At 39.8% G+C, this 26998-nt stretch overlaps 1 protein-coding gene across 8 annotated transcripts in view; it reads left to right on the top strand.

The window, feature by feature from the left end:
• The window catches only part of Tenm1 (teneurin transmembrane protein 1), a 757085-nt gene that overhangs the window by 714008 nt on the left and 16079 nt on the right, over positions 1–26998 (top strand). For all 8 annotated transcript variants that reach the window (XM_063246384.1, XM_063246382.1, XM_013147982.3 and 5 more), the window contains 4 exons: positions 151–517; positions 1919–2429; positions 14420–14592; positions 15609–15844. In XM_063246384.1, coding sequence (XP_063102454.1) covers positions 151–517; positions 1919–2429; positions 14420–14592; positions 15609–15844 — 1287 coding nt within the window. The remainder of the gene's footprint in view (positions 1–150; positions 518–1918; positions 2430–14419; positions 14593–15608; positions 15845–26998) is intronic.

Genomic DNA, 26998 nt, shown 5'->3' with positions numbered 1-26998 from the left:
TTAACCACCTCCTCCACTCCCAGACAACACCAATGCTGCTGAAATTCATAAGAGAATGGGAAACATAAACCAATTTTTCTTTCAAGGTAAAACTGCTTCTGGAAAGATATGGTAACCTAAAGAAAGGTGTGTGTTTTGTTCTTTTTGCAGGTTCGATTAGAGTGGCCCACAGACCTTGCAGTCAATCCCATGGACAATTCATTGTATGTCTTGGATAACAACATTGTACTGCAAATTTCTGAGAACAAGCGGGTGCGGATCATCGCAGGGCGCCCCATTCACTGCCAGGTGCCAGGCATCGATCATTTCTTGGTCAGCAAGGTAGCAATTCACTCAACTCTGGAGTCAGCTAGGGCCATCAGTGTCTCCCACAGCGGGCTGCTCTTCATAGCTGAAACAGATGAGAGGAAAGTAAATCGCATTCAGCAAGTGACCACCAATGGGGAGATCTCCATCATTGCGGGTGCCCCCACTGACTGTGACTGCAAAATTGATCCCAACTGTGACTGTTTTTCAGGTATGACCTTTTTAGCAATTCACCAGCTCCCCCTCTTTATTTTCAAAAGAAAAACATGTATCAGAAAAGCAAAAAAGAAAACAAAAGGGTTGTTTGCAAACTGGTGTGGGTTAGTGGAAAAAGCAATGGTTTGGGAATCAAATCACCTACTTGTTCTGACAGCCAATTCACTGAGAGACCCTAAGAATGTCACAAAACCTGTGTAACTCATTCATCTTATTTGTTAAACAGCAATAAGCACTCGTCTCGGTTACATTGCCATGCTGTTATAAGAACTGGTCTAATAAAATTTTTAGACACTGAAAAAACTAAGCATTATGCAGATGTAAGATCAGGTCATTATTTGTATTTTAGAAAATGGAAAAATAGGTAAAATCCATTTTTACTGATTTACCTAAGAAAAAACTACTTTCCTTAAATGACTGGTTTCCAGATTAAAAGCATGTACTATCCAGTCTTCAAAGAGAATAACAATCTTTTGGGATAGGTGCACAGAAGTAAATACCTCAATGGAAAGTTCTCAGGACATCAGTCTACTACACATTTTGATTTTTAAAATTTAAAACTCTTTCCATAACCAGTAGTGCCTTTTACTTTTAATTTAAATGAGGGGAAATCTTTTCAAAAAAAAAAAAAAAAAAAAAAACGTGAGGTAGCAAATAGGCCTTTACAGGTTAACAGGTACATTTATTCCTGGGAGGTGGAAATCGCTCCATGCTACCTGCACCCCTATTAAACTACTCAGCCAGGCCAGAATGATCCTCTTAACTTTTGCATTTCCTTAGACCAGAGGAATCAAGAGCCAGCAATTGGGTAGATATGACTGTTGATCAATATTTGCAATGTTTTCTGGACAAAAAATTTTATAGATATTTTACTAATTTGTATCTTTCATTCGAGGCAAGTCTAATGTTTATTCCAGTTTTCAAATTTGACATGCTGAGTCACTGTTATATTCATAGACGTAGCATACTTTGATGGTGTGACAATGTAAATTAACAGAAGAATGGGCCTTTAGGTGTGGCAGGACTAGAAAAATCCAGAAACAGATCCTACAAGCATTGATAAGTGTAAATTTCATATATTCTCAACCAACTTCTATGTAGCTATCATTATTTGCTGTTCTTGTGTCTCGCAATACAATAGAATCTGAACAGCAGGATTAAGGATTTCACAAAATTGGTGTAACTGAGATAATTACATCTTACTGTTCCTCTTTAGTGGTACTGACTCAAGAATTACAATTTTTTGAATAATGGGTTTCAAAATTGTCAAGGGGGCCATGCAGAGAATATTGGTTGACTGATTATTCCCTTTTAAATTATTCTCATTTCTCTCTATGATATGTTCATATAAATGCTTGTGATGCCAATTATTGAAATCAAGGCCTTTCTGCCACAGGTGATGGTGGTTATGCCAAAGATGCGAAGATGAAAGCCCCTTCCTCCTTAGCCGTATCCCCTGATGGTACCCTCTATGTGGCAGACCTTGGAAATGTTCGAATTCGTACCATCAGCAGGAACCAAGCCCACCTGAATGATGTGAACCTTTATGAGATTGCCTCACCTGCTGATCAGGAACTCTACCAATTCACTGTCAATGGGACCCACCTGCACACTCTGAACTTAATAACAAGGGACTATGTCTATAACTTCACCTACAATGCCGAGGGTGATTTGGGCGCAATTACCAGCAGCAATGGCAATTCGGTGCATATTCGCCGTGACGCAGGTGGGATGCCCCTGTGGCTTGTGGTTCCTGGTGGACAAGTGTACTGGCTGACCATAAGCAGCAATGGAGTCCTGAAAAGAGTGTCAGCCCAAGGCTATAATCTGGCATTGATGACCTATCCAGGAAACACAGGACTTCTAGCTACAAAAAGTAACGAAAACGGATGGACAACTGTTTATGAGTAAGTTTCTGATTCTCAACCCAGGCACTGTTAAATTTTTATTTGACATTGTATTACAGGAGGAAAATGGCTTAGTAATTGCTAGATGTTGCATGTTATTTTCTCGTAACCATCACAATAAAAAATAAATAGTCACAGAAAATTTTACCCAACTCCTAAGGTTTGGAGCTTTTTGCCAGAGCAATTTGTCGAGCATAATAATAAAAGCATACACTCAGTAAAGAAGGAATCAAGTGTGGCACTGTAGGAGATAAGAATGAGATAGAAGTCTATACTCCTGTACTCAAAAAATGTACAGCATACCTGGGAAGGAAGACAAGGAAAAATTGCTTTTAAATAACAAAAATAGAGAAAGTCATAAAGCAGTAAAGAAGCAGTGTGATCTGAGAAGTATTTATTGATTCCTGTGGGGTTTAATTAATGAATAAATGAATGTGTAACCTGCCCAGCCCAACTCAGTAAAAGGGTGCGGGAAGAGAGACATTAAAAAATAAGCAGGAGACCCTGAAATGTAAGTATAAAGTTACATGGAGTAAATGCTCAATACTGGCCCATTCCATTGGCCACTTCTTTAAAATACGGAGCCAATAAAATGCACCTGTGCAGACTTGGACTTCCTCAGTGTCCCTACACAAGGCAAAGAATCTGGCACATGTTGGCATTTACAGATGAGATCTGTGATAATTTCTTTTAACTGGGAACTAACACGAAGTGTGTCTGACAATACGCTACTGGGAAATGTCAGTCACAGAAATAGACTATTGTCCTTGCCTTTTAAAGCATGGACAATCTTGTTTGCAAGTCAGTCCACTTAGCAAGCTAGTCTAGCAGCACACAGGAAGCTCTTTCGCCACAGAGGAAATTGCTGAATCTTTAACCAGCATGCTGAGTTGAATAGACAAAACATTCCATGGAATCTGAACCCAGAGCCTAGAATAATATCAAAGTTGAAGACTGTGAGAAGTGGAGATATTAAATTGAGGGGCTCCAAGTGTGACTTCTCTTGTGAGTATGTAAGGGATGTGAAGAAAATACATCTATCCCCAAAAGACTCCTAAGGAAAGGAACAAAACAATTGGTCTTCACATTTTGGATCATTCCCCAAAGAAATGCCAGTTATACAAAAGAGCTGGACAGATACTCTAGTTTCACTTAGAAAAATGTATTCAACTGCTTCTGTGGCAAGTTTTTTATTGTCTTTGAGAAAAAGGTTCTCTTGCATCTTAATAACTGTAATAAAAGTTACTGTTCACTAGGGATTTACTACATGTTAGATACTATACTATGTAATTACCATATGCTATTCATTTGACTCATAATAATCTGGGATAGGTGTTCCTAGTATGGCCATGTTATGAATAAGGACACTGGCACAAAATGGTTAACCTGTCCTGACTCACACAGGGTCCAGAATTCAAATCCCTTTAGTCTGACTCAAGAGCCCACATTTTAAACCACGCTATGCTTAGGAAAATAAGTTTCTAATGAGAGATTTTACTGTCTTTTTAAAAACTCATGATGGATCACCTTGCAGCTCATAGCTGATATTAGATTATAACTTTTGGAAGTTACTGGCTGAATACAATTCTTCAATAAGAAAAGCCTGGAGTGTTAGCTAGATTTCAAATATCGCATTCAACCATTCTTGAGCATCTGTACAGTGCCTCCCAATTTTATAGGTCCGGGGGTTGTAAAAACATGTAAACTTCATGAAGGTAGGGTTTTTTATTATAATGGAGGGACTCAAGTAAGGTAGAACTTTAGATAGTGATGAGTTCTATGGAGAAAAACAGATTAAAGTAAGGGAGATCAAGCTTGTGGGGATTTTATTTCAGGTTGTCACTGAGATGGTGACATTTGATAAAAGACCTATAGAAAATGAGAGAATAAGCCATATGAATATCTGACAGAAAGGAGAGGGGCACCAAGTGCAAAAGCACTGCAGCAGAAAAAAGCTCAACATGTTCAAGAAATGACAAGGCAGCCATCTGTGTCTGGAGTGGGATGCTTAAGAGTAATGGGCGATGAAATCAATTAACTGGCCAGAGATGCTTCATCTAGTGCCTTGTAGGTCACTAGTAAGACTTTGCCTTCTACTCTCAACAGTAGAGCCACTGAAGAAGTTTGAGTAAAATCACATTGTAATCTGACTTACATTTTTCAAAAATCTTTCTGAATTGAAAACAGTAAAATACAGTAGCCCAACTGGGGCCTAGAGAATATTGTTGTAATAATCCAAGCAGAAGATAGTGACCTGGGCCAGAGCATAGGAGCTGTAAGAAGCAGTAAAATTTTAAATGCAATTTGACAATAGAGCTATCAGGACGTGTTGACAGATTAAATGTGTAGTTTGTGGGAAAGAGAAGTCAAAGACCTCTCTTTGTACTGAGCAATTGGATGTTGAGCTTTCTATTTCCCAGAGAGGAAGACTATGTAAAACTGTACTGGCAAACCTACGATATGCATGCCACAGTAGGCTGTTCGTTAGCATGGAAAGCTCCACAAGGTTCACTGTCACTGATGTAAAGAGTGCATTATATTGGAGGTTTCTGATATGGGAGGTGAGGAATTCAGTTTGGGACATGATCAATTTAGATAGCTGTTGAAGTAGTGAATTAGATTGATGAGTCCGGAATTGAGCAGAGAGGATGGAGAGTGACATTTGGGGATTCATCAGGATTTAGCCATAAGACAGGATGAAATCTCCATGAAAGTACGTATAAACAAAATACTGGACCACTTCAAAGTTTTTATTTGGGGATATGAAGGAAAAGTGGCAAAAGTGTCTGAGGAAGAAAGGACCAATGAAATAGGAAGAAAACTAGGAAAGTTGAATGTCCAGAAAGCCTGCTCTTTGTACTGCTATGACAAACCTTAGACAGGGTAATTTATAAATGATAGTTCTGGAGGCAAGGACATTCAGATCCAGGGTGCTGGCATGTGCATTGCCTAGTGAAGGCTGCTCCCTACTTCCAAGATAGCACCTGTTACTGTGTCTTCATATGACAGAAGGCAGGGATCAAAAGGAAACCAAGCTAGTTTTCTCCAAACATTTATAAGTATACTAATGTCATTCATGAAGACAGCGCTCTCATGACCTAATCACTTCCTGAAGGCTCTGCCTCTTATTGCTATCACAGGAGCATTTTAGGTCTCAAAATGTACTTTTGGGGGACTGTCTTAGTTACTTTCGTGCTACTGGGACACCTACAACTAAAGGGATGAAAGGTTTATTTTGGTTCACAGTTTGTAGAGGTGTCGGTCCATACTCAATGGCTCCATAGCAGAGGGACATGGCAGAGGAAAATTGCTCATAGGCAGCCAGGAAGCAGAGAAAGATCAAAGGAGGAGGAGAGAGCTAGAGCTTTCCAAACCACACCACCACTTCATCCAGTTTTCGCCTCCCAACATCACATTTAGCTATAAACTCATCAGTGGACTAATCCAGCAATGACTTTAACACCCATACTCCAGTCAACTCTCAAAAGCCCACCTTTAAGTGTCTGAGGCATTGGGAGGAGATCTAGCTATAAACCATAGCAGGGACATATTCTGATGCTATCACCAAGTAAAATAGGTGATTCAAGAAGGAAATAATGCTTCACTTTGGCAGATACTCCTGATTAGTAAAATAGCACTGAAAATTGACCATTTAGTTTTGTACTATAAAGATTGTTGTTTATCTGGAAAATAGGTGCTATGTATCAGATGTTTTATCACTTTTGTACAATACTTGCAACCCACAATTTAAACTAGAAGAAGCTTAAGTTGCTCATAGTTTCTGTCCATGATCAGCTGGCTCCCAGGAAAAAATATCATAGCAGAAGGGTGTGGCAGAGACAAACTGCTTATTTCATCAAATTGGAGAAGCAGAACAGCAGAAGGGGGCCTGAGAGAAAATGGTGGGGGACCAGACCTCACCAGAAAATGGTGAGGAGACCCCAAGGTGATGTCTCCACGGCCCACTCAGATAAACCTAGAAATACACCAATCCCAGGGGCAGATTCCAAAACAATCAAGTTGAAACTCCACTTTAATCACCACATTCTGTGACCCAGCATGGAACTGAAGCCTCAGGAGAACAGGTTTAGGAGAAAATGGTAGCTAAGCTGAGTGTGGCAGCTTAACCATGTAATTCCAACACCCTAGGAGGCTGAGGCAGAAAGGTCACAAGTTTGAGCCAAATCCAGGCAATTTAGCAGATTAGTGAGACCCTGTCTGAAAACAAAAAATGGGTGAGGATGTTGCTCAGTATGAAGGTTCTGGGTTCAATCTCATTACTACAAAAAGCACACAGACTGAAAATGGAATATAAACATTTATAGCTCCATTATTCATGATTTCCAAGAAGTAAAAATCCAAGAGTCCATCAAATGATGAATGGACAAACAAAACCCACTATACTCATATCATGAAATATTATTCCATTATAAAGAGTAATGAAGTCCTCACAGGTGCTACAATATGGATGAATCTCAAAAGCATTAAGGTAAGTGAAAGAAACTAGACACAAAAGAGTAAAATTCATGATTCTATTTATATAAAATGCCCAAAGAAAGGCAAATCCATAAAGACAGAAAGTAGATTAGTACTTGTCAAGTGCTGGGGAGAGGAGTAAATGGGGAACAGTTTAATGAGTACAGGGTTTATTTTGGAGGTGATGGAAATGTTCTAGACGTGGTGGTGATGATTGTGTAACATTGTGAATGTCATGGCAGAAGTCATTGAATTCTACTCTTCAAATTGGTGAATTTCATGGTATGTGAATTATGTCCCAATAATAATAAAAAGAAAGCAATTAGAAGGGGAGAGGTTGCAGACAGTAAATAAAAACTTATTCTGAGGAGCTTTGCTGTAAAAAGGAACTTGGAAATTTGAGCTAGGGAAGAAATGGAAGAAATAGAAGCTTTTTTTAAAAAATGAGACAAATCTATTTGTTTACTAATAAAAATGATATGATACAGAGGAGAAAACTGACAGTGTGAGACAGAGAAGAGTCTGTTACTGGCAGAGTGGTTTGCGTGCCTATTTTATACTGGCAGAGCACTGATGCAGGCAGTGTGGTGAGGGGGATTTTCACAAGGAGGAGAGAGGCCAAGCCTGTTATCAAGACATGGCCAGCGTGAGTGAGAAGCTGTCAGCTGACATCACTCTTGAATAAAAAAATCTTGAACCACTAAGAGATAATAAACACAGGCATCCACATGAGACAAACCATGGGATTTTATGGCCATAAAGGGACTTTAGAGGTCATTTTATAAATGACAAAACATAAGTCCAGGAGAGGGGAGTAACTTGCCCTTTCACATTGCTTGTTGGCTGGATCTAGAGTCTGGTCATTGAGCTTCTGCTTCAAGACTCCATACATTACTGTCACACTGCCTTCCAGGAAGAAAAAAAAAAGGAGGAGCATTTGAGATTCCAAGAGTGCCCTTGCAAAGTCTGGAGACATAGAAGAGTGTAGCAAGAAAAGAATTCAGTGGAAGCACCACACCAGAAGATTATAAGGAAGGATAAACAACAATTTCTTCCTTCTCCCATATCCAGAATTATGCTAAAACATTTTTTAGGAAAATAGTGTCTGTTAAAAGAAGACTTTTTTTTTTCTTCCTCCTAGAGCAATCCATTCCGGTTCTAACAAAATGCAGCCTGGCCCTGCACATATGTATGTAGAAATGAGGGACTTCCTGACCTTTGTAAGGTGACTAGTTCTTACAGTCTTCTCTGTAAACATCTGACTTCATTTATGACCTCCAACATTTTAGCCAGCTGTGAGCAGTCCTTTCAAGCTTTTCCCTTGTCCTTCTGAAGATGGGGCACACAAAACTGGACCTCCTATTGTAATCAGGGTCAGAGCAGGACTAAGGTTGGTGGAGGTTTCCAGACCACAGATACCAAGCCATCCTGAAAAAAAAAAAAAAGTTTTAAACCCTCAAGTATTTCTCTGAGGTGAGGGGGATGCCTCTTTCTATGGCCAGAGGAGACAAATTGTTTGCCAAGGTGAAAATCGAAATTCTCTTCTGAGGTGAGAAACAGAAGAAGAATTTGGCAGGATGGAAAACTGCTGTGTATAGACAGCCAAGCAAGTAATCCATTCAGCTTTCAATTATCTACAGCTATTGAAAGGAGAAATGACACAGATGACCCTGAACAGTAGATAATCCAAATGGGATTTTTAAATGCATCTTGTGTAGTGATAGTGTGTGGGCTTTTATTGTGCAGTGTCATGTTGTTTAAATAGTTCATCGATTTTCATAATTCCGTTTGACTTGCGCCAGAATCAAAATTGCACACTCCAAGTATTAGTACTTGATGCCTCACTGCCCACAAGCGTCCTGAGTGTCGGGGGTCGGTGGAAGGCTGGCTGACCACAAAGAGATGGCTATCAAGGAGGTGATTATCAAGGCAACCATACTGGCACAGTGAGGCGAGTATTCTGGCCCTGGGAGCTAGTGAACTAATTACAGCAACCTTGCCACACTTGCGATCTAAGAAAAAGCTCCTGTGACTCACACAACAGGCAAGTCTTTGTCCCTCACAAGACTGTAAGAGGAGCCATGATGCCTTTGTTTGCTTGATGCATGGCATTTCTGCTGGGCAAAGCTTTCTGCTGTACCAAATAGGAAAAGTCTCAGGTTAGGGCCAAAGTATTAGATGTATCACTGCTGCTGCTCTAGGCTGAGTTGACAGTTCCTTCAGCCACTTTTGCTTTGGGGAAAGCCCTCCCACTAGAAGAAGACTCCATCTATATGGTGCTTTTGCTACATTCTGTTTCTGAACTTTGTTAGCACAGCTCTTCCTGCCACACACATGTGCACAAAAGCCACCTACTGACAAGTTGGAAAAGACTTTATAATATCTCTGGGTGCTTTCTAGACTGTTTTACAGATGCTCAGTTTTATCCAGGGTGACTGATAAGGGACCTCCCCTTTTCCCTGATAAGATTAGAAAAGAGGAGGGGAAAGATAAATAGGCCATGTCTCTGCATGAGATATTTTCTTGGGAATACGATGTGATTCCCATTCAGAAATGCTTATGTAATGATCAATCCAAACATTTTTCCAATGCTATCTAGAATCTCATAGTATAAAAGGACATAATGTACTGCAGGGTCCTCCCCCTACCTCCAGGTAGATGAATAATTTCAGTTAAAAATACAGAATTGTTGAGTTCTCCTTTTAGTTTCAAGAAAGACTCAACACGTTTGCTCACTCACCTCTCTGTCTTTTATGCTCTTCATGGAGCTCAAGAATGAGGCAAACAGAATTATCACAGGTAATGCTGGGGAGAGCTGACACAGAGCAAGCACACAGAAGCAGCAGAAGTTGATGGCAGGAAAAGCTTGCAGAGGCTGACAAGGGGGGTTAGCTGCACTGCACAGGACACCTAAGTCAGCCCCCCAACACTATAGATGTCTGTCTGTCTCTCCGTCTGTCTGCCTAATACCCACACTGGCTCTCATTTCCACGTCATCTTTCCATTTCCACTGGCAGTATCCTATTTATTGTCATTCCACAAATGCATGTAATGAGAATCCACTCTGCCAGACGCTGATAATGCTAAGATAAATGAGACACTGTGCCTTCCTTTGAAAGATGGGAGAGTTTACAGTGTAATGAGGAAGACAGATCCCAATCATAACTGATCACAATAAATTTGATCAAGGCAAAAGTACACCATCTTCTCATACAAACTGCATCTGTATCCTCCTGCTTTTCTCCCCTTCCACCAGGCACTGCAACAAAAACTGCTTGGATCAACCTGTCCTGCCCAGAAAGCTTTCTCCAACTTACCCAGTCTTCTAACCACATGCTTACCTTCCGGCATGCCAATTTCCCATACTCCAGACTACTTCCCACTGCACTCCTAGAGGAAGCCAGTGTTCCAGTAGCACTGTTCTCTCAAGAGACATCTCATCTACCTGTGTATTTTTCTTCATGCCCTTCTATTTGCAATCACTTCCTCCTCTCTCCAGTCCCTACCTGTCTTCCAGGATTCAAAGACTACCTCTTCCTGTTTTTCTTCCTCCTCCTCCTTCTCCTCCTTCTCCTCCTCCTCTTCCTCTTCTTCTTCTTCCTCCTTCTTGTCCTCTTCCTCCTTCTTTGCTCAAACCAGCTGCAAATGACTTCTGACTCTTCTGAGCTTCTCTAGCTCTTTGTTTACATAAGTACAATGTTCTGCATCTAGAGATTTTTGTACGGATGTCTTATCTGACCTACTAGACCCTGGATTTCATTCATCACTGTATCGTCAATACCATGCACAAGCCTCTAATATTCATTGAAAGAATGACCAGTGAAGATAGAGGTGAATTATGGACTTGGAAGTGAATCATAAGGAAAAAGATGAAATTCCGGGTGAGGGAAGGGGAATCCAGTATTTCCTAAGGAATAACAATTAGATTGGTCACTTTTCTGACATAAAAATATAAAGAGGGTCTGACACAATTGTGTTTTCTTCTAAAAATGAGCTTTAACAAAAATAACTTAAAGAATGTTTTAAAAGTAACAAATTTTCCTTTTATAATCTGCAATATTTTCTAAAAGCAAAAGTGGAGGACCTTCTAATTTCTACTCTGCATGTTGTGGCTTTGGCTTAAGTGATCATCAAGGGAAAGAGCTGGCCATCCTTTATAAGAAAATATCAGACCGATTGTTTTAATAATGGTATAAATACAATTTTCTCAGTTAAACTTTATGCTCCTCAAGGACAAGAATGAATTCTGAATCTGCTTTGCAAATGTTTCCTTTGCTCCATCAGAACACACACACAAAATCAAGTGTTCATTTCCACAGCCTATCATGATGCTGAGCAAAAGGGTAATTGCACTAAACTCTTCACTGCTGGATGCTCTGTGAGATCCTCACAGTAGAACTCTATAAAATCAGTCCATGAGAGGACTATCTGCTGATACATCTTCTCTTACCTAATTCTCTTCTAATGGCTATGATGTCTGGTGACACAATTCACTGGCCAGAATTCATGAATCTTGTTAGATGAATGCTACAGCCCTGTCTGGAGGAAGGATTTGTTCCCACGTTGTGGCCTGAGGGGATCAATTGGAGCATATTGGTTTTTACTCTTTGCACCAAAGGATTCAGACACAAAAGGGAAACACACAACATAAGGTATTTTGATTAAACTTGTTTCTTTGACATTCAATCTGGAAAGATACATTCATTCCCCTGTGATTGGGGTGGAGGAAACTCAAGCAAGTTGTGGGAAATCAAAGGCTCCATTTCTTTCTTTATCCACTTTGAACAATTTTTCCAAAGTTGTGCGAATTACTCACTGATGTGTATGTCTGCCTGTCACTCTTCCTTTGGAAATGACCCCACAGAAGAAAGGGTGGCCCCATATGTTTTGATCCAGGGCCATATAAAAGATTATACACACGAGAGACACCACATTGCTAACACCATCAAATGTGATCCTGTGACTGTAACTACCTGAATTTGGATGAGTGCATTGAAAGGTGGGGTGCTTTGTTTACAAAAGAATCAAATATACACTTTGAAATAAGGATATTCTTTCTGCCACAGAAAATAAATAAGGCAATATGGTTTTTTAGGTATGTAACAACTGCACAGGTCGGAGGGAGATGATACTTGGTTCCCCAAACCATTACTTCCTTCCCCAGAAAAGGACCAAGCAGCAGCCTGCCAGCTAGATCCATCTGAGAAATTACAATCTTATCAGGCCTTTTAGTTTTCTGCTCCAAAAATGCTACTCTCAATTTGGGGACTAGGGAGAAATCATAGTATATAGAAACATGCCTGTGCTCCTAGGAATAAGCCTTAAAATGTGTCTCAGACAGTAAGCACCAATGACTTAGTTTAAATATCTTTTGGTTGGTGGGTGAGGAAATTAGATCTATTCGCAGGACTTTGCCAGAGTTTGTTTGGGCTTTTGACTGTTGTATGTCTCATGGATGGCTCAGTTCTACACAATCTTATCATCTTCCTCTGATGAATGCATAGAACAGATCTTGTTACAGAAATCTATTTTTAAGAAGAAGGTGCGTGACTCGGTGGTAGATTGCTTGCCTAGCATGCATCAGGCCCTGGACTTAATCTCCAGCTTCACAGATAAGTAAATTTTAAAGCAATAAAGTAAATCAAGGGAATGTGTGACTGGGAAATCCCATTGGCAACTTGCTACCACGGCACCTTAGGTCAGCTTTCCGGGAATCATGAAGTGATGGTGACTGAGGGTTTAGTAGACTCCATAACACCAGCAGAGGGACAACAAGGAAGCAGGCAGCTTGTGCTGAATGTGAAACAAGAACTGCCTGCATAATGTAGGGATTGGGATTACAGACCTTCTTGTGTGGAAAACAGAGCAGCTTCCTTCTTTCTGCAGCCTGGAAATTTCTTCCTGCAGGGAAAACCAAGTTCATGCTTTTAGAGAATAAAGGCTGAACACTAAATTCCTTCCCTGAAATGAATATCAGGCAGACAAGGTCGGGCTGGCTGAGGATATTCACTCTTCCTATGTTCTTTTATAACCACTGGCCTGCTTTCCACAGCCCCATTGCAGGCCAGGAGCAAACAGGCTGGGTGGGGAAGGGATTTTCCCATTAACTTCAAGTATAAATGGCACTCTCTGGCCTTTCTTTGATAATGAGTCCTTAGCTGCATCACAGCAACACAACAAAACATTTTGACTGAAATCCACTTAAACAAATGAGGCATCCAATGCAACAACTAGGGTTTGGCATTTTTGTGATGTCAAATGGATACATTGATTATTTTTATTCACATATATGACTTTTACTGACAGTGTATGTACACATAGACGCAAGTGTGTAAATGCAGAACTGAATTTAAGGCAGAATTTGTGCATAGCCTCAAGTTCAGTTTAGTCCTAAAAACACAGGCTAGCCATTTTCCCAAGCCTGTCAAAAGCTGGTATAGGCTTTCAAATTTCAGAAATTCCAGACTAGGTTGTTTAAAATCTAATTGATTAATATCAAATACGATGCTATTCTATATCATAGTTGGGGGAGAGGGGAGTGCATCCAGATTCCACCATTGTTCCAAGGCTGTATCCTGATCACTTTGGGTAAAAAGAATGCAATTGTTTAACATTTTTAAAGCAAATAAAAGTGCTTAAATATTTTGCAATTTGCAACTTGAAAAGAAAACAGTAATGGGTTTCCAAGTGCATGTCTTTACTTTTAATGAAGTGTTTATTTTTCATGGTTCTGTTGGCAATCAAAGAACAGCTCCACATCAAAAGCCTTCAGGGAAGCAGTTTCCATTTGGAGGACAGTTAGATTGCCAATACTGATTTTAAAAAAATAAAAAATAAACTCACTAGACTGTATTTCTAGATATGGGTTATTGCCTATTATCCCAGGTAATTATTATCTTTTTGTCTCTTATTCATATAGGCAAATTACAAAGCATTTTGTACTATACTCCAAAAAGATAAAAAGAATTTAAGTGACACCGAGATCAGGAGGCTCCAGAATGTTTTAAAGAACATGTTTCCATTATCTTCTGTGTTTGTTCATTTTGTTGGAAGAATGATTCATTCATTTCGAATTTGGCAATTTAAACAGCAGCAAATTATAATTTCCCCATAACAAGGCAAAGTCCCTTCCCTTTGACAATTGCACCCTCTGCTGGCTCATATAATCCATCACCTCTAGTAGAATCCATCCAAATTGCAAAAGGAGGCCTCCCTGAAACTTTGCACACAGGAGGACATGATTCATAAATCAGTTTTCCGCCCTAGTGATTCATTACCAGTTATATTTTTTCTGTAAAACAGCATAGCTCACGTAAGTCATCAAGAATTCAGAAGCTGCAATAAACACCTTCGTTTGATTGTCTCCCTGACCTTTTCTTCTTATTGAACAAGGTTAATAATACTTGTTATCAGTCATGGTTAAACTGTATTAGCTGCTGAGTGGTTTTTATTTTCACAAAGGCCTGTTATCACTGCCAAGAGGTTTCAAAGTTGGGATTGGTTCTATTCTTCAGGTATGACCCTGAGGGACACCTAACCAACGCAACATTTCCCACTGGGGAGGTCAGCAGCTTTCACAGTGACCTGGAGAAGCTAACAAAAGTCGAGCTAGATACTTCCAACCGTGAAAACGTCCTCATGTTAACCAACTTGACAGCAACTAGTACCATATATATTTTAAAACAAGGTAAGAATGTTTACAACCTTAACTGACAATAGTTACACCTATCTTCATCTACCCTCAAGCCTGTGCACACTATTAGTAAACAGAATTCACCTCACACTGAGAGAGATTCTTCTCTTTATTTTTCAGCCAAAATCCAGACAAGTACACACCTTTCATGAGTTCATGTATCAACTTTGGGCCACGTATCTATGAGAGTAGTGAGGCTAAATCCCTGCCTAATTTGCTAGTTCATCAAGTCACTTTCCAACACCCATCTGTTTGTGAAGCTCTTTCATGATCTAACTACTTTAGATAAAAGTAATAGATTCGGGGGCCCCTCTGAACTTAGCATTCTAGATCAGTGCTGACATGGGTGAATAAAAAGAACAAATTAGGGTGCACACCAAGGAAGAATTGAAGTGAAATGTGAGAATTAAAAACTTGTTCTATGCAAACAGAGTAAAATTAGAAAGAATGGAATTCAAGAAGGAAGGAAAATATGATTTGGAAAGAATATATTGGAAGCCAGAGGGGAAATGGATAAAGAGAAATTCCTCTCTGCCCAGTCATTAAGGACTCTTTCTGTTGTCAGATTGTGAGGCCAGAAACTCGAAGGGGAACTATACCAAGTTTTGTCAGTGTTAGCACTTTGTGGGGTCCAGCAAATGTGATGATGTCCCCAGGTAGTAAATATGCCAAGATGAACTACATACTCTTCTCATCCTAGCTTGCAGCATACAAACTGAGGTGGCTGATCCAGCAAGTCAGGGAGAGACTCTGTGAAGGAATGCTTTCAAAAGCAAAGCAACCTGTACTGTTAGAGCAGATAACCCAGCTATGAAAATAGCAAGACCCAAACGAACAGGCATGTTGGCCTGTCAGAGAAGAGGTCTAACCTAGAAGGCATTCAGATCTACAGTGTTATACCTGCTCGTCCCTTCTCAAATGTGCCTCCTAAAACTAAACTTGTCTCTTCCTGACTTCCTTCTCTCTACCCTTTGATTCCCCATCCTTCCCCTTTGCTCTTCCACCGACAGAAAATACCCAGAGTACCTATCGAGTAAGTCCAGATGGTTCACTACGCGTCACCTTTGCCAGTGGGATGGAGATCAACCTCAGCTCAGAGCCCCACATCCTGGCCGGGGCAGTCAACCCCACCCTGGGTAAATGCAACATCTCTTTGCCTGGAGAGCACAACGCAAACCTGATTGAGTGGCGTCAGAGAAAAGAGCAAAGCAAAGGCAATATTTCAGCTTTTGAAAGGCGGCTAAGGGTAAGGCTTGACCCTATACAAGTTATAAAGCTTCATGAGTTTCTTTGGAAACTGCAGAGACTTCCTAAACCCATTTCTCCAAAGATTTTTTAGGTGACTGACTAGCTGATGTGATATACTAATTCAAGAAAGGGTGTAATGGCTGATAATGGTTCACTATCCTTACATGAGCATACTAATAGGAGCTTTCTTTGTCATTAGCCAGCTAAAATGCTGTACTAGTAGCAATTTCAGGCACCAAGAGAGTGTAGGTAGTGAAATACATTTAGTCAGAAGGCCCTCCAGTACCCATCCCAGCATCCTAGATGTGCTTATTGAGTCCTCCAGGTTGATCCAGTTCTCCTGCTTTGGTTAGAAAGGCCAGATACACAGAAAGATATGAAGCATGAGGAAAACAGTGAATAAAATTACTATAAATTCATATTAAGGGCTAGTGGACAAAGAGCTAGAACTGAGAGTCATCTGGAATATTCAGAGAGCTTTGTGGAGGAAATTAAAGATTTTTTATCTTTCAAATCTTTACCAAGTATAGTTCACCCAGTTAACCGGAGATCTTTGTCAAAATGTCTTCTTTGCAGCACACAAAGCCTACAAGCATCATAGCATTCTACCTATCCCTTCTTAAAGATTAACCAATGTTAGGAGGATGTGACCGCCTTTCCTAACATAGGAACATTCAGTATTGGCCCTAGAGCAACTGTCCAGGCTTCAGGAAGCGCTCAGTATTGAGATCAAGCCCACTTTGGGCACATATTTCATGCCTAGGATAGTGAAATGCTTCCACTCTCTTAGATAATGGTACAGCCATTCAGTTTCAGGCAGAACAGTCAAAACAGTCATTTGGCTTGGTACGGGCAAAATAATCTGCAACTGTGGTCACTTTTCAATAAGCTCTATTAGTGACACAGAGTTCAGTAATGTTTTCTGTAATAGCTCTTGAAGTTCTCTAAGTCATAAGTCAATCTGTATGTTTCAGTTCTATTGACCACTCTCTAACAGAACATTTACCAGATATGCCACTGAATTGAAAAGTGAAACCAGACCAAATTGTCAAATCTTTGTGTGTATCTGTGTGTGTGTGTGTGTGTGTGTGTGTGTGTGTGTGTGTATCAGAAAGGGTATCTGACAGAATTCTTCAGAAAATGGTATCTCCTAAGTAGAATCTTTGAAGACAAAGTTACACTACCTGACAGCTACCACATGGGTTAAGAAATGCTTTTTTTATATATGTGAAGTGAATATATAGAAAAAAGTCAGAATAATCTACAAATGGCTTATGAAACTAATACATTCACCACTGGAAAAGAAATGTATCAAATAAATACTGTGTTAGTGCTTCTCCTAGCTTATAATCAACATAAAACATTGTAAACCAAATCATTTACTATGTAACTTAGAGATTTTCAGTTCCTTGGGGCAGCCTATCTTATATGTGACCTTGTGGCTTTCTATTTTCTAGGATAATCTGTCTGTGTTTTCCCTTTCATATGCACAGAAAATGGAGAGAGAAACTGTAAATCGTGACTTACAGCTTATATCCAAAATTATTCTTAATATTGAAAAGCTAGTGATCTTAAACATTTCAGAGTTCTCTAATGTTGAGGAGTCAAGTATTTATCTAATACTAATTATAATTTGGCACCTTTCCATCCTGTGGTATGGTTGAACAGTTTGCAACACCTCTGAGGCCTTCTCTATGTGAATTCTATGGCAGCCCCCAAGATTCTGGAACTAAAAAATGAAATCCTTTATTAGATAAGTGGTATTACTATGCATTTGCCTAGAGACTAACAATAAAAATCCTTTATGTCTATTCTGTACCTTAGAATGAACCAAATGCTTCCACAGCCAAGATTTATTTGATCACCACAGTCATCAGTTGTTATTATTTCCAATTTACAGATAAGGAGACTAAGGCCCAAAGAGGTTAAGTGATTTGCCCAAAGTCAAACAGCTATTAAGGTTCCTAGGCACAGCTAAAATGCAGGTCTCCAACCAGCATAGCACTCTTTCCATTGCATCATGCTGTGCTGCCTTGTTCCTTAAAATAATTAATCTATAAATCATTGCCCGCTCAGTAGAGCCACCTTGGCAGAGCCTGACTCCTCATTTCAATGCTGACAAAAAGAGACAAATAATCGACTCTAATGTACTGGCAAATGTGGGTGGTACAGGACAACTGGCTGCCCTCCAGTCAGGGAAAGTGTGAAGACAGGAGGAGAAAGGCTGTCTAACTGGTTAATTCTTAACTACCTTCCCCAATTTTAGGAAGTTTTGTTTATGAATTCCTACCTCAGCATCACCAGATTAAGCATATCCAATGTAGTGGAATGAACTTGCTCCCAAAAGATATGTATAAGTCTGATTCTGGCAAGGGAAATTCTCTTTCCCCACCGCCTTTATTATTTTAGAGGTGATGCTCCTTCACGTCTGGTAGCTTTTTAAGAGGTAAGCTAAAGGCAACTTTCTCTTTTCCTAAGCCAATATGTAGTGACCTACTTGTAAGCGTATCTAAAGAATGAGTCTCTCTGATGCCTTCAAATACCTGGCTACCTTGACTGAATCATTAATTTCTCCTGCTGAAGCTGCCACTCCAAAGCAGGAGCAGGTGGGATTACTGAGCTGTTGAAAGAGAACTGCAGACAGTCACACAACGAAGAAACCCCACTGTACTGTGGGAAAGGGGTCGCCTCTGTAAGCCCACACAAAGATGTAGTTGTAATTTGTAAATCTGCTAGGACAGCAGGTGATAAAGCACTAACTATTCAGGCACAAAAGTGACAGGTTCGTTAAAGCCCATTCAGTAAGATAATGGGCATAAAATGTTCCAAAAACTACCAAGCATACCTACCCTGATCCATCTAACTATAAAGAAAAATCAGAAAAAGGATAGACCTCTCTCTGCAGAGAAAGCAATGAGTTGTTTTTTCAATGATCAGTGACTTTTTTGACACAAAATCAGGATCTTCTTCAAGGTTAGGGAGGCAAACTGCTGTGACATGTGATATCCTGCTCAGCCAGAGAAAGAAAGGGATTTGTTGCCTCTGGAGCATCCTTCACCAGCACCATTAAGTGAAATAAATCACATCAACACCCTGAAACTTCATTTATTTTAAATATCCATTTCCTCCACCCAGAGTCCTGTTTGAATCATCTTCTTCGCAAAGTACTTTTGCATCCAATCCATGAATCTTCTCATCTGCTGCATCAATCTGTCCCCACAAACACATTTCCCTGGGCAGTAGAGAAATGAGAGTGCAGATAACAACAGAGGCAATTGTAAAAGAACTGGACATTCACCAAAAGCAAACTGGTTTAGCAGCCACAACCAGATTACACCTTGCTATGCTCATGGATAATATTGTTGTTATATAAGTCTTATCCCAGCATTAGATTCCAGAGCTCCTTATAAGATTTTGCAGACTGAGTTGTGAGGTTATAGCAAAACCCTGGATCTTGAGCTTATTTTATTAGAAACGAGAAATGGAGGTAGCTTAAAACTTAAAATCACGAAGGGTGATTATGTACTTACAAGCAAAATGAAGACTACAGTTATCACAGTTGAGGTTTTTGTTGTCGTTGTTGTTGTTGTTGTTTGGTTTCTTGTTTGTTTTTGGATTTTTTTCTTTCCCTCTACCAAAAGGTAAGGGAAAGTGGTGCAGGTAGGTTCATAAAGGCAACATATGACTGTCCAAAGGTGAGTTGAGCTCTAAAAGGGGGAACAAGTACACTCACAGTGCAGAGTCCCAGACGGACAAGTGTTGAGCAATGTGGCAGATGGCCAAGGTGGGGGTCCAGTGCCTCCCTCCATTCTCAGGAGTGGCTTTTGCTGATGAGTCTTCCGCTACAGGATGGTTGATGCTGGAGTTCTCATTATACACTGTTTTAAATTCCTTCTTCCCAGTTTTGGTGGAGGCATTCACTTTGTGAGAATTTATGCAAAGAGCGTCTTAGAGATCAATTAATCTATTAAAAATAAATCTGTACTTCTCAGTCCCAGTAACAGTGCTTCTATCCTGAAGGATTCACCTAGAGACAGGAGACTTGGGCTCAAGGCCTAGGAAACTTGGCTCACGGGATTACTAGAGTTTTAAATTTAGAGAAGGTTTTTTTTGTTAATCTTAGGTCAACCTTACTAGGACAACTAAAAAGATTTTACACCCATTATCTCACCTGTATGTAAGCACTGATAATTGGTTATTTTTACAAAATTATGTGTTGTATGGTTACACAGATGAATTAACCAACAGGCAAGTACTTAGATAACAGTGAATTAACATAGTGAAAAAAGTACCCACATTAAATTATATGATCAAATTCAGATGAAAAGAGTGAGTAAAACTTTGAGAAGTAACTAAAAAAACCTATAATTGCCAGGCTACCAAATGAGGGATATATACTGTGTGACCTATTGTTAGTAGCAGTTTGACTACAGCCATTCAACACCAGCTAATGTTCTTTGATATATATATATATATAGATATAGATATAGATATAGATATAGATATAGATAGATATTCATGTACTCACTGCTTTACTACTCAAAACATCTTATCACATGAGTTTTTTATTATTCCCATTTTGCAGATAAAGAAACTGAGGCACATACAGGTCTTATAGCTAATAAGTGGTGATTACAAGCCTGACCCAACAAACCTGAGCCATTGCAGAAAATCACTTCTGGCAATAACATTTTGTGAACTGCCAAGGTAGAGAGAGTATATTGAGAGTAAGAAAGAAAAAAGGAAATTCCAAATGAAGTATTAGAGGATGATACTAACGTTGAATATATGTCCTGTCCATTTATAAACAACTTTGTGAAGTAAAAACAGTGGGCCTAAGCTTTGAATTATCAATTGAGAGATTTTAATAAAAAAGAAAATCTGAAGAATTGATCTAATCATTGATTTCTTAAAACTTCAATACTAATTACCTTAAAATTCTTCAGAGTAGGATGGCAGGTGCTACTCTAAAATCAACTGTGAGGTTTCTACCCATTCTTAAGTTGACTAAGTGACCTGACTATCTGGTTCATCTCACTTATTCGCTTTCTGATATTTTCAGCAAAACTTAAACAGTTCATTTGGTTCAGGTGTGACCTGAAATGCTAGATGGTACCCTTGAAAACTCAGCCTTCTCGTACAGAGAAAAGAAAACGTACTGCCATGATTATCACTCAGAATCCAGCAGTTGTGCGCATGTCTACTGAAGCCTAGAAAACTTTCCCTTTGTGTAAACAAAAAATAGTCATATATCAGCAACTGCCTGTGCACCCACCTGACCGAGCATTGCCCTGCTTAATGACTAGGTATCCAGCTGGAAGGCTGGAGAGTGCTTTCCCTTCAGCAGTTAGAACACAAACTCCTGTGGAGGGGTAGGAAGGAGAGCAAGGGACACGGGCCATTGGAGCATCTGCCTGTCCCCAACCTCCCCAGGTACTTTTATTTCTGCTGGCAACAATATCCGTGGCTTTGCAGCCCACATTCATCTCTCTTCCCTCTCTGGTCCAAGTATGGACAAAAGTCAAGCCTTGAGCCTTAGTTTAGCAGGGAGAAAAATAAAGAGAAGTCAAAGGATAAATTATAGAATGAGTATGCTCTTCTTCTTCTATTAAAAGCTTTCTTACCACAACATGCAGTTCATCGTTACCAAAGTAAGATCTTATTTAATGTGAAATTAACCAGAGATCAATCCTTTAACTCACAGCTGTTCCCAAGTTTCAATATTCCTCCCACCTCATTTTCCAGGAGAAGGATTTGTGTAGATTTGGGGTAAAAATGGAAATACTGTTGGTATTTGGGTGCATTCCAATAATCCCAGCAAACAAGAAGCTGAAGCAGGAGAATTGCTACAAGTTTGAGGCTAGCCTTGGCTATATGGTGAGTTCAAGGGCAGCCTGAAATATATATTTAAACCCTGTCTCAAAAATAAAAAAAAAAGACTTTTGATCTGCATTGAGGTCAAGGTCTGTAATCTTCCAGGAAAACTAGCTTGCTTAGGAATATGGAGGTTTCCCAACCTTACCCATGACTACAGCAGCCAGTGGCATTGAGTAAAGTTCTGATTGCCTTGCCATACAGGCTGGAGGAACATGCGCGCTCCAGTTGGAGGTTGGGAATGCTCACCTAAACCTTCCCAGGCTTCTCACATGTGATTTCCATGGAAGCTGTGGCTGAGAAAACCTGTGGCATCTTTGATTCATCCTTTTGCACATAACACCGAATTTCACATTAACTTTCAAATCTGACATTAAAACTAATGCTTCAGCAACATTGGAGTCTCAAGGTGAATTATCCAAAAACAGACACATGCTTGCAGACATCCTGACAGGCAGAGAAAAAGCATTAGGCAGTCTTCCACCGCTTGCTTTCTAGTGAATTTTCAACAGTGATCCCATAATAACTTTATGAAGAAATGTGTTCCAGAGTAGTAAACTTAATCTATCAGACAGACAAAACCACAAATTTAGTTGAACTGGGAATCACTTGTTGCTTTTGCTCTTTAACTATCATTATAATATAAATTGTAACAGTTGCAAGCAACACTCGGAGTACATGGATATTTTATAGCTATTGTAAATGAACAGTATTACAGTTGGAGATATGCAGCTATAAAACCACAGGAAGGGTAGTTGAAGAAAGAACACCTGGCTTCATACAGGCTTCTGAGCCAAGAGTATCAAAAACAGGAAATGTGTTTCTCCATCGCCTTTTAGCACAGCACGGTACACTGTATTTATGCAATGTAGCTCTATATGCATTTGCTACGTATGATTTAAAGAGTCATCATTCCCACCCCGTGACTCTATTTCTTATATTAAACCTACCTGTGGGACTAAAAACACTTTCTGCAAATAATTTGAGTTTCTAATCACTAGTCTTCCAGGTAGAATTCATGGCATGGAACATTTGATAAGTCTCTCTTTTGTAGAAATTTGAAATTAAGGGGAAATGTTACAAGGCCCAGTTGACTGATGAAGAAACTGAAACTGAATGAGATTTTAAAAGTCAAATACCACACTCCTATAAAAATGGGCAAATTTCAAAAGCAGTCAATTTGCACAAGATGTGCATGTGGCCAACAGATGTTAAAGAAGGTTTAACCATGTAGCACATGTCTGTAATCCCTGTTCTCTGGGAGGCTCAGAGCGGGAGGATAGTAAATTCCAATCCAGCCTGGAAAACTTAGCAACTTAGTGAGACACTATCTTGTAGTAAAAAATTCAACAGGGCTAAAGAGGTAGCCGACCATGAAGGCCCTGGGTACTGCCCCAGTATTGCCAAAAAAACAAAACGAAAAAAAAACTTTCACCTACTAATCGAATAAATGCAAATTTAAGTCATAGTAAATAAAATTTTCCCCCTCCGATATTGGGAGAAGTTTATTAACAATGTTGATACTCAGTACTACTAAGAATAGAATGAGATGTTCTCTCCCACTGTTAGTGGGTATATAAATTTGTACAGCCTAGGTGCACAGTAAACTAACCTCTCAAATTGTATCAGTGGTCTTTTAATGTGAATATCATATTTGACCCAGGAATTTCACCACTGTGTTCTATATGAAGAAATTATTTGTTTACAAAAATTGTCAGCACATGAGATAGGACAGAAAAATGGAAGTCAGATGCAGTAGTGAGCACCTGTAATTCCGACACTTGGGAGGCTAAGGCAAGGAGGATCACCGTGAGTTTCAGGCCAGCCTGAGTTATGTAGTGAGTTCAAGAACAACGTGAACCCTGTCTCAAACACTCAAAGAAAAAAAAAAAAGGAAAGAAAAAATAGAAAAGAATCATTGTACTTTCCAACTACAGGAAAATGGATAAGTAAATGTTTATCATGTGGTAAGGTACTATGCAACCATTGAAATCTTTATCCTAAGAATATTTAACAACATGAGGAATGCTCACAATGAAACACTGGCTGAAAAGATGGGGCTCAAAATTTTAAGTACAATCCTAGTTGTATGTTTTAATTGTATGAACAAAGATTATGCAATAAGATAAATGGAATGAAATGCAGCAAAGCATAGACAGTAATCCTCATTGGATGGTGAACTTTGTGATTATTTTCGTGTACATTTATTTTCTAGTTTTTCTGCATTGAAAAAGTTATCAATTTTATAATCAGGATACGGGTAAAGGAAATCATTTTTAAAAACCAAAGTACTCAAGATTACTGAACAAAGGAAGACCGGAGTCTGATATAGGAATTTTGATTTTTGCAGTCCTCTAGGGCACTAAGATAAAAACTTTCTGAATCAGGATATTTCTGAGATCCTCAGAAGTTTCAGGTTTGGGTTTCAGTAAGGTTCAGAGGTCACCGGAGATTATATCAGAAATGTTTATGTATGGGTCTATGTGCAATTTTCTCAGGAAATAAATATTTAAACAGATTCTGGGCCACAAAAGTTAAAAATAACAAAATTTAGTTGACTAGCTAGCAAATGGCTTTAGTTCAATTATAATTAATGTAATCAAACCTTAACATAGGGGTTTGGTTCTCCTGCCTCCTTAACCAGACACTTGGCATTCTGTGCAGGATCATGTTGGCAATTCTTACATGTATAAAACTAGCACACTTGTTGCCCATTAGCTTAGGGTTCTTTTGCTCATTGTGAATTCACAAAATGCAGCCTCTGCTAGCAGTTGTGATGTCACCAAATGGCACTGGACAATGCTGGATGTCAACAGTTGACACCACCAGCTGCCAGCCACTGCCTTCTGGTACTGGCTTGTGCCAGACATAATAGATCGACGCTGCCAGGTGCTGCTCTCCACTCTGGTCTTTGTTGGCTGCTGGTCTATGTAGCTCTTCAGTGCTGATAGCCCCTAGTGTGTATCACTCTTTCTTTTGAAATGACTGCTCTGTCCACACTACTCAGGATGAGAACCCCAAGCAGATCTACCCAACTTCTGGAGCCTACACTACTGGATAAATAAATCATGAGCAGGCTTAAAGAACACCAATGTATGTCTTTCATGGGATATGTGCTGCAGCACAATGGGGCCAGTACACTGGCAGGAGTCTTCTTAGACTTAGAAGTATGTAGGCAGTGTTGCTTATTCAGCAACTGCAGACCTGTGACTGGTCCAAGTATAGGCCCCTTATTGGTGGAGGGCTCCAGGACAGCTGTAGCTGTCAGGGCCACCATGCAGTGAGGAACAGAGCTGAAACCCAAGAATCTTCTAGAAAACCAGCTATGGGGATGGGGATATTAACAGTGGGCCCAGACCCCTCCCTTCCTGATCTTAGCCACGCCAGGGTGCCCCTCCCTTCTTCAGAGAGGCAACAGTCTGAAGTGAAAGGAACTGGGGGGTGGGGTACCACACTGACATTCAAGCTGCACCCATGCTGAAATGGAGTGAAACAGAGCTGTTGCTGTATAGCCAGGGAAGACACTGAAGCAAATTGTCCCAGTCCATCTGCCCCCTGAGGGAGACAAAGGGAAGCTGGGGGGAGGGGAACAACAGCTGTTCAACCACGCCATGAGCCCTCCAGCCTGCGAGCAGGGAGAGAATAGAGAGGCGGGGGTTTCTTGCTAAGCTGGAATCACCCTGAAATCTGACACAAGGCCTATTCACAGGTCTAAAAAACAAGAGAAAAGTAATAGATCATAAAAATAACAATTGCCAATGCTGTGCCAGTTTACCAAGACCTTGCATGTGTGATTTAACTTAAATCTTAACATAACCATGCTTTATGAAATGGTGCTATTAGTGCTTTTTTACAGACAGGAAAACTAAGGGTCATATTGAGGAAATACCTGGTACATGGATAAGCAGCTAGCCAGATGTCTGCTGACTCCTGTCCAAAGCTATTACACTTCTCAAAGGCTTTCTCTTTTCCATCTTTCCTCTATTTCTGCCAGATAAGCTTGGACGCTCTCCACCCAAATCAAAAGTTTGTCCCCTAAAAGCTGAACAAAGGATACGCAGTGACTCTACCATTTTTGCAATTATGAGTCAGACTACTTCAAAATAAAAGGTTATAATACAATAAAAAGACCCAGTAAAACTAACTAAACTAAAATAAATAAAAGAAATGATAAAACCCCTTCCCTGAGCCATGTGCCTGCCCCATGCTCAGAGTGCTCCTGTTCCACTTTGAGTTCTTCTGCACAATGACTACAGGGACTAAACTTCCTTAGTAGCTAAAATCAACAATAGCAACTTAGTTATTTCCAGAATGAAAAAAAAAAAAAAAAAAAACCTCTTTGAGCACTGTGTTTTCTAAGTGGTTATGCCTTCATCCACTAGCCATAGCAGAAGTTACTGGTCAATCTGCCAGACAAGACATTAACCAGCTAAAAAATAGAAACAAATCAGGATATTTGTCAAGTTGCTTTTAAAATCCAGGAAAAATCTTTTTGCTCAGTTTTTTTTCCCCAAGTCGTGTAGTTATTTGGTTATCTTATGTAGACCTAGCTGAATTTTATTATTGTTCTCTTTTGATGAAATCCAATTCAGATCCCTTACATCCAGCTCCTTGAGTCAAATGCAAGGTTTCGAGGGACCCAGGAAGAATACTAGAATGCAATAGAAGGAAACAAAAGCCAGAACCAAAGGAACCTAAAACCAGAACCAAGCCAAACTACCCATTGTTTCTAAACACGTGAAACTCCATACTTTACCAAAGTTAGTGGTGCTACCCTTAGAAATGTCGGGGACCTACCAATACCTAGCACGGTGACCGGCTGACCTTCATGGAAATACTGTTGAATGGGGTTCCATCACTAAAGAACCCGAGTTTTCCTGTGATAGATATGAAGTTTATGAAGCCCCAGTGAACAAGGGAACCGGAGAAGGGGGTCTCTGAGTTTCTTTTTCCTGTTTTCTAATTATATAAATACTTTTCCATTTTATGTTCTAGTCACTTGACTGCTAAAAAGGGAGAAGCAGACCAGAAAGCCCCATTGCTTAGTAAGCATCTGACGCACATAAAATAAGATCAAATAATTATTGAAAATTGAAGCTCATTTGGAGCTTGAGCTGGGGAAAAGATAATAAACAACCATATATATAGAAGGTAGAGAATATAGAGGCAAGTCCCAGGAATTAAGAGACAGCCTTGGAAGACACACTCGGGTGAGGAAATAAAAATAGCTGGCATCTGAAGAACTGAAACAAACTACAAGGTCTCAGAGGCAAGAGGG

The sequence above is a fragment of the Cavia porcellus genome, unplaced genomic scaffold (genome assembly GCF_034190915.1).
Source record: "Cavia porcellus strain 051 isolate PalLab524CR breed Dunkin Hartley unplaced genomic scaffold, mCavPor4.1 scaffold_3, whole genome shotgun sequence".
Lineage (NCBI taxonomy): Eukaryota > Metazoa > Chordata > Mammalia > Rodentia > Caviidae > Cavia > Cavia porcellus.
Note: the sequence above shows the minus strand (reverse complement) of the source record. Positions and strands in the feature narration are given on the sequence as shown.